We start from the raw sequence: 7,862 nt of genomic DNA, 5'->3' as shown, positions 1-7,862 counted from the left end.
AAAGAGAAAAAAAAAACATTTTTGTAGCTAAAGGTAAACTGTATTAATAGTATGAACCATATTTAATGTATACAGTGAAGGCAGTGTTATTTTACATTTGATTATTCAATGTCTGTAACTTACAGTTAATTTATCAGAGAAACCAAAAGCACTGCTTTATTTCACATGTATTTTTGTTCTATTGCATTTATATATGCTTGTACTTTGTTTATTATTTTCTATGCAGAGGCACTAGGCCTACCCTACAAAATTACTCCAATCATCCTAGAACTTTACAAAAAGAGCTACTCAAATCATCAGGTGAAATTGTTTTCAGGAAGAAGAGGAAGGAGTAGTAAAGCAAGAAGAAGTGATAGTTTTTCAGAATTTCATTTTACTCTATGTACCTATAGGTGGGATGGCAGGGGTTGATGGCAATGTAAGTATCTAGATATTTGCAGCAGGACAAGGGAAAACATCCCGAGACCATTATCCCATATTATCTGGTCCATATAATTTTTCCTTCAATATATCGTGTAGCAAGGTAGTCTTCAGAACCTTTAATAATACAATTTTAGGGGACCCCCCAAGAGTCCTAAGTCATTTCGAACCCTGGTTGGAGTAATAGAGTCAGCAATTACTAGATAGTACATTTATAATGTACAATAATGGGTGTTTGCTGTATTGTAAAGAGCTGCGACAATAAACAGGGGAGACCTGGTAATACTATTATGTTTCATAGAATTCCAACCAAAAACGCTGACCTGATCAATCAATGGCTACTTGCTCTGGAAATAGATCAAAACACACCTGTAAACACCATCACAAAGTATTTCGTTTGATCTGAACATTTTAATGTAGACGACTATTTTGAAAAAATGCAAGTTGCCACACTGACCATGAAACGCGTGCTAAAGGATACAGCCATCCCATCGATAATAAAGACAGGACAAATTGGATCAAATTGGATGGAGATGACTAACATTAGCCATACTGTAACAGTGCCATGCTAATGTAATATAACCTTAGTAGTGACACTATTACGTGAATAGGGGCTCCGTGTATCCCCTTTATTGTTATTGTTGTGTTGTCATGAACACACTGCTCGTGATCATTATAACAAAATCACTTACTTGGTGGACAGCTGACCATTAGGTTCACTCGGCATGGGGTGTTTCTTCCAGTTGATCTTGTCACAATGGGGAAAAAAACGACAACTGCCGTTGATTGTCATCAAGCCTTGACATTGATGGCAATACCCGGTCCCATTCATTACAACAAAGGCACTCGGATCTGTCGGCATAGGTTGGCATGTTCCACATTTACAGCACCAGTCTGTGTTCGTGCTGATTCTCCCTTCGACATCTTGTCTTACAGCTTCCAAAGTCTGTAACTCCTCGTCTGTGTATTCTGGCTCAAAACTATATGGTTCTGGATCTTGGTTTGATACACAGTAAAATTCCTCTGAGTCTGACAATTCCTCAAAGTCAGCCATGATCACAAGTCAAATCTAGCTAGTCACTTGTTTTGTTTACGGAACCATCAACAAGGCGTCTCGTGTGCTGCGCTAATCACTCCGCCCAAGTAGCCACTCCGCCCAAGTAACATTAGCTGTGCTCCTACGTCTAGTGAGAATATAGTTCCCAGTATTTATACGATTAAAAATGTCTCTGTCTCATATAGCCTTGTTATTTGTACACGCTGTGACTATACAGATCACAACATGTAAATAGGAAAATGTTTGCATTATTTTGTCACTTATTGGGATTACTATGCTAACAGTATCCATTTACATCCAGTCTTTGTGCTAAGCTAGGCTAGCGGTGGGTGCCTCAAATAACACTTAAAGAATGCACATAAATGAAAAAGGTATGTATGGACTTATCTAACTCTGGGGGATACTGTGAATAAGCTAAAGTCCCAAAAAGTCGGAGTGTTCCTTTTAATGTAATCTTTAAGTTCAGTTTTAAATACCGGTAATGTAATATTAGGTTTATTATTAGTTAATTTTTTTGTGTATATGGTATTTCTCATACGTAATTATTAAACAATTACCAAATTTTGCTCCAAACTCTTGTTTAATCTATATCTTTACCAGAGTCGTTTTGGTATCCAAAGCACACTGATGCACAGTTTCTGAGCACAATTGAGTGATATTGATGAATATAGGCTCAGCTGTAAACTGTAGATAGCTCAGATAGCTCAACTGTCATTGAACGAAACATAACATTCATACAAAAAAATCATAGTCAGAAATGTACTGTGAAATCAATGCATGCTGGATCATTTTCTTACAAATAACTGAAAGAACAGCAGAATGATGCTAACATCACAGTGATTACTGCTCTTGTCTTTAACTGTGCCACTGTCAGAAATGTACTTGTTTAATTGTTCTGAAGTCATCATACTGGTGATTGAAGATCCCATTTGTTTGGGGTCTTGAACCCTGTATATTCATATTTAAACTTCTGATCTAGTCATGTCAGATGTGTGACAAATTAAAACACGACTAGCTAAAATATGACATTACTGTGAAAGTAAGTGGTTTGTAACACACACAGGGTGTCTTCACATGAAGTTCTGGAGATCTAGTGCAGAGTTTAACTCCTGTAATCAAACAGTTATAATAATCTCCTCTAGACGTTCAGGTTTACTGAACATTACAGACAGGTGTTGGAGCCGGGATCTTGATCTGATTCTGTTCGATCCTCTACTCAGTCAGTCCTCTACACTACAATCACATTCATATTTGAGTGTAACACCAATCACAATCAATCAAATCCAAAAATCAATCAAGATCCAGTCAACAACAGATGAACAGAACCAAGACCTGCCCTACATTTGTACTTTTTCAATAATACAATTAAAAAATGTAGTACAGGGCAGGTCAATATACAGAAGAAAGAAAAAATATATATTTTGCTTCTGTTAGTTTGTTTGTTATTTACCTTAAAATATAATTTCTTATATATTCAGATATGTATTGTTTGATATCCATTAGTTTCCCTAAAACAGAATATCAAATATTGAATCATAAAATGCAAGACGATGAAAACAACTAATTGTACCTTAATTGATCTAAAAGCAGAATGAGATTTAACTGTGATTTTCTGTTGTTACGATCAGTTTAACTGGTAAGATCCTCAGAGGAGAAGTTGTGCAGCGATCATATAAGAAAGGAAAGACCGTCTCTGTGAAGGTTGTTGTGAATGAGCAGAGACAGATGTTAGTTTGAGGATCAGAGAAGGACACCTTTCCTCTGTCACAGTCCAGCTGAACTCTCACACGCTGAGGCTTCTCTTTAACTGTGAAGACAGTCCAGGGTTGATCTGGGGATTTTGAGCTGTATTTACTGTTCTTGTACCGCACACACCAGACATTAGACTTAAAGAAAACCTTTCCCTTCCTTTGGTTTGATGCTGTGGTTATTCCAACAACCCAGTATGTATTGTCTCCAACCTCCACATCCCAGCAGTGTGTTCCTGAGTTAAAGCCCTCAGATCCCAGAACACATGGACACTGCTCAAACCTCTCTGGATTATCAGGAAGATTTTGATATAAATCACTGAACGATACACTGGTCAAATCAGAAGAGAGAGTGAGCCAAGGAGCTGCTGTGTTTGGATCTAGAGTCAATAGAGCTGCAAAGAGAATTAAATCAGATTAGAGGATGAAATATGAAGGGATTAGAAATACAAACCTAACACATAAACAAACACCACGAGGAATATACTGTGTTTTGTAGTCATTATGAGGTTTTTTTATGATTCAATTATCTTAAGAATTACATTTCAAATTCACTCCATATAATTTAAAATATTTATTTATTTATTGTCATGCATGTTAATCAGTCTGTCTTTTTTTATATCTGCAGTATTTAATCGTCTGTACTGGTGTCAGATAGAGACTCACTGTGTTGGAGAGTTTCCTGCATCTTGCTCCAGACTCTGAAGCGCAGGTTACTCAAGTAATGTGGCACATGAATCAAAGCTCCAGAACTCATCTGTGGATCCGGCTGTGATGGGATCCGGACTCTGGAAGAACATTCAGGATCAGAACTGCACTGGACTTGACTTCAGATCCACTGAGAGAAGAAACTTACCTTTCCATCGTGATGCTGAAGTTCTGGAAAACACAGAGTTTGAAAGACATTTTAATATCTCATCAAACACGTATAACAGGTTTCCTTCCATACAGAATTTGATCATTGGTTGAGTAAATGATTGTTGTTTTGTGTTCAGTTGTCACCTTCAGAAAGCAGGCATCGCTGTCCTTCATCATCTCCTCCGTGTCTTTGATTGTGTGTGAAAGAGCAGAGATGTGTCTGTTCATCTCCTCCAGCTTCTCCTTCATCATCTGCTGCTTCTGCTCCTCTTCCTCCCTCAGTGCAGTGATTGTAGCTTCTTCTTCATCTCTGAGAAACTGATGAAGCTTCTCAAACTCCTCTTTAATCTGACGCTCGGTGTGCTCAGCTTGAGACTGAAATCACATCACATTCACTTCAGTCAGCTCTGCATTATCACTCACTCCACTAATGTCCATCACAAACTCTGTGAATGTTTGAGTCTTTACTCGATATCCTCACCTTGATGTGTTGAACGGTTTTATTACACTCTGCTTTCATTTCTTCTGCATGTTTGAGCTTGTTTTGTAAAGATGTCAGCGCTGTGTTCACTTCCTCCTACAAGTTAAGAAGCAAATCTGTGAAACTTGAGTAGCTAAGAGCTTTAGTATGTTTGGAAATGTTCATAGTTATTGTCAATTGTATGACGCATGATTATTCTCATGAAGTAGTCCCATTTGTGTCCTAATTCACATGACATGTATTTTTAATTATTTAACTTGTAAAGGATAAATATATGCAAATATTACTAGCAAAGCACTGTGGTTAGCATATGAAATGAAAGTCATTTTCTGCTCATACCTTGTGAGATGAGATCACTTCACCGATCGGTCTGAATGTGTGACTGACATGTTTCTCTGAGTCTCTGCACACTAAACACACCGGCTGTTTGTCCTCCAGACAGAAGAGTTTGAGTTTCTCACTGTGTAAACTGCAGATCTCCTCAGATCCTGATGAACGCCTCTCGTTCCTCTCCTTTCTCAGTGAATCACACAAGTTTTTTAACACTAGATTACATGGAGGCAGTTCTTTTGAGGATCTTCTTCTGCAGACGGGACACTCCTGAGTTTTCTTGGTTCTCCAGAACTGTTGAAGACACTCTTTACAGAAACTGTGACTACAGGAGAGAAGAACAGGATCCTTGAAGATTTCACAACACACGGGACAAGAAAGCTCTTCCACAGATTTGGGATCCATTTTCTGTTCTTGTCAAAGCTGCAATGATCTACAATTTACTTTCACTTTCTCACTTTCTGAAAAGTAAATTATAATTACAATCAAAATCAAACCTATTATGGTCAACACACTTCTCTAAAATCTTCATTTACAGTGTCCTCCACTGATCTCCAAAACACGGACTCTTTAGCTTTCGGTGTGAAATGGCAGAAATCATAAGAGACTAGTCACTTCCTGGTGGGGTAAAGGTTGAAGGTAAAGAAGGGTGGAGTTTCTGAACAGAGACTGAAAGTACAGTTGAACTTTATTTGTGCTTTCATCTACTGGACTCAACAAACTGAAAATCAAACTACCTGCTGAAAAAACAACCAAACAATAGAAACCTTAACAGAATTTGTAATAGTTTTAGTTTTACTGGTTATAATGCCAGTTGTATTAGTTTTTACTGATACTGTACTGGTGTCTGTTGGTCTCTACTGGTAATTAGTCTCCTTCGGTTGGTGTCTTGATAAAACCAGTAAATCCTAATTGAATATATCCCAAAACACTTTTTTAAAAAACCATTTTTAATCGTTTTAATGATTAAAAGTTGATGGTTTGTACTGTTTGTAATGCTAATTGTTGTGGAAACTATTAGAATTTCTGTGATGATTTCTATAGTTTTTTTAACGGCAGGAAAGGGATATACCCTGCCTGTAACAGCACAATAAATAATAATAATAATATAGATAAACAACAGGGTTTTTTCAGCGCATTTTAAGAACCTTTTTATAAATGTTATCATAATTTAACATAAAAAATGTTAAATGGACAAATGTATTGTTTGATGCAGTTCCTCCTTATGGGTTTTATGGCAGAATGCATCCATTTCTTTTATTTGACTTAATTTTGAGAGTGGCGTGGTGTGTAATGGCAATAATTTGCTTCTCTCTCTCTCTCTCTCTCTATATATATATATATATAGTACAGACCAAAAGTTTGGGCACACCTTCTCATTCAAAGAGTTTTCTTTATTTTCATGACTATGAAAATTGTAGATCAACTAGTTACTTGTTTTCCATCAGGTTAAGTTAAATTAAATTAAATGTGGAGGATGTTGTGAAAAGATGATTGACAGGTCAGTTTACAGTGACAGGTGCGTGTAACAGGTGCGACAGCGCTCCTTTAAAGACACAACTGTGTTAAGTGATAGTATGTCCCAAAGCTTGCCTACTCTTCTACTACACACTCAGAAGTGTGTACTTCAGGCAGACTGAGACGCAGGGACGGTGTCCTCTAGAGGGCGCTGTGGGCGAAAGGAAGAACTAACGTAGAAGAAGAGGACTGTGTGCAGAGGCGGGAAACATTAGTGAAAATGTTGAAATGCATTTATTTTTATTCTCTTATTTTAGACTTTAAAAATACCCAACATGGTTCAAAAGTTTCATGTACTGAGATGTTTTTCCTGTCAAACATTTCAAGTACAGCAGGTAACTGTTTCTCACGTCTCTTTTAGTTCAGAATTAAACTTTTTTTTCTGATTTCTCTCTTGTAACGTTAGCTGCTAAATCACAGACGATTGACATAAATCACAGCTCTTAGTAAGTTAGTTCACTTAACATTACTTAAAACTGTCTGAATTTTAGATTTGGATGGACGATTAATCTATTTAAATTCATCTTCATTTTGTTGAACCGAGATCTTTTGGCTTAAACTTTTTCAGTTGATGCTTGAACAGAATTTCAGTAAATGTTGTTTGTGTCACATCCAATCTAATTTTCCCAATAAGCTTTTGAAACAACTGTGAGGTAATATCCAAATGAACGTCGAATTGAATCAAATGCTTCTGAATCAGTCAAACCAAATCTCTTTTTCTTCTCCAGGTGAAGAAGAGTAAGAAATGGAGCTGTGGCGAGAAGCAGTCACTGATGAAGGTCAATCTGAATCAAGCTAAATTTGTCATGACACCCGTCCTCCAATGATGACAACTTACCAATTCCTTTGCCAAATTAAGCAACTTTTTAGACTACCTTGGCAACTTTTTCTTCCAGAAACTCCTAACAACAAATTTAGCTATTTTTACAATTTATTTGGCAACTTATAAGTGATAAGTGACTCAAATGATAAAAAGGAACATTTACTGCTTAACACCAAAAGATAAAAACATAGTCGTCTAGTAGTTCATATCACGTGAATTAAGTTAGCTGCTATTTGCAATTGTTTAGTTTAATAATAATAGTGATTAAATAGTGAGTAAATACACTGACCAAACAGCTGAGGGTCCAGATGGACATGAAGAAGAGGAAGAAGATGAGAATGTTTCTACAGAAAGACACAGATTCCAGGTACCTTGTCAAGAAAAGCATTTAATCTGTTAATGAGACAAAATACTATGGCTATTAAAGATCAACTTAAGCCTTCAGATTACATCAGGACTCTCTTTCAGACAGACAAGACGTGCAAGTGTCAAACTCAGTCTTAATTTTTAGAAATAAGTATAATTTGCATCTTTTTACAAAGGTGTGTTTGAACTAAGAAACCGATGTTTGCTTCAGGCTGTAGATCTACTGAATATCAAATTGTACCATTACATAGCTTCATGTCT

General features: G+C 36.7%; 1 protein-coding gene across 5 annotated transcripts in view; it reads right to left on the bottom strand.

Moving 5' to 3' along the window:
* Positions 1-3,005: 3,005 nt before the first annotated feature.
* The window catches only part of LOC127971598 (nuclear factor 7, brain-like), a 22,953-nt gene continuing 18,096 nt past the window's right edge, over positions 3,006-7,862 (bottom strand). For 2 of the 5 annotated variants that reach the window (XM_052574718.1, XM_052574719.1), the window contains 5 exons: positions 4,565-4,660; positions 4,228-4,458; positions 4,082-4,104; positions 3,892-4,013; positions 3,013-3,620 (listed from right to left, as the gene is read on the bottom strand). In XM_052574718.1, the coding sequence (XP_052430678.1) occupies positions 3,076-3,620; positions 3,892-4,013; positions 4,082-4,104; positions 4,228-4,458; positions 4,565-4,660 (1,017 nt within the window). In that variant the 3' untranslated portion in view covers positions 3,013-3,075. Of the gene's footprint in view, positions 3,621-3,891; positions 4,014-4,081; positions 4,105-4,227; positions 4,459-4,564; positions 4,661-4,903; positions 5,529-7,862 lie in introns of those variants that run through there. The other 3 variants (XM_052574717.1, XM_052574716.1, XM_052574720.1) reach the window with 3 other exon arrangements.

Source organism: Carassius gibelio, chromosome B14 (genome assembly GCF_023724105.1).
Source record: "Carassius gibelio isolate Cgi1373 ecotype wild population from Czech Republic chromosome B14, carGib1.2-hapl.c, whole genome shotgun sequence".
NCBI lineage: Eukaryota > Metazoa > Chordata > Actinopteri > Cypriniformes > Cyprinidae > Carassius > Carassius gibelio.
This window is presented reverse-complemented; position numbering and strand designations above follow the sequence as displayed.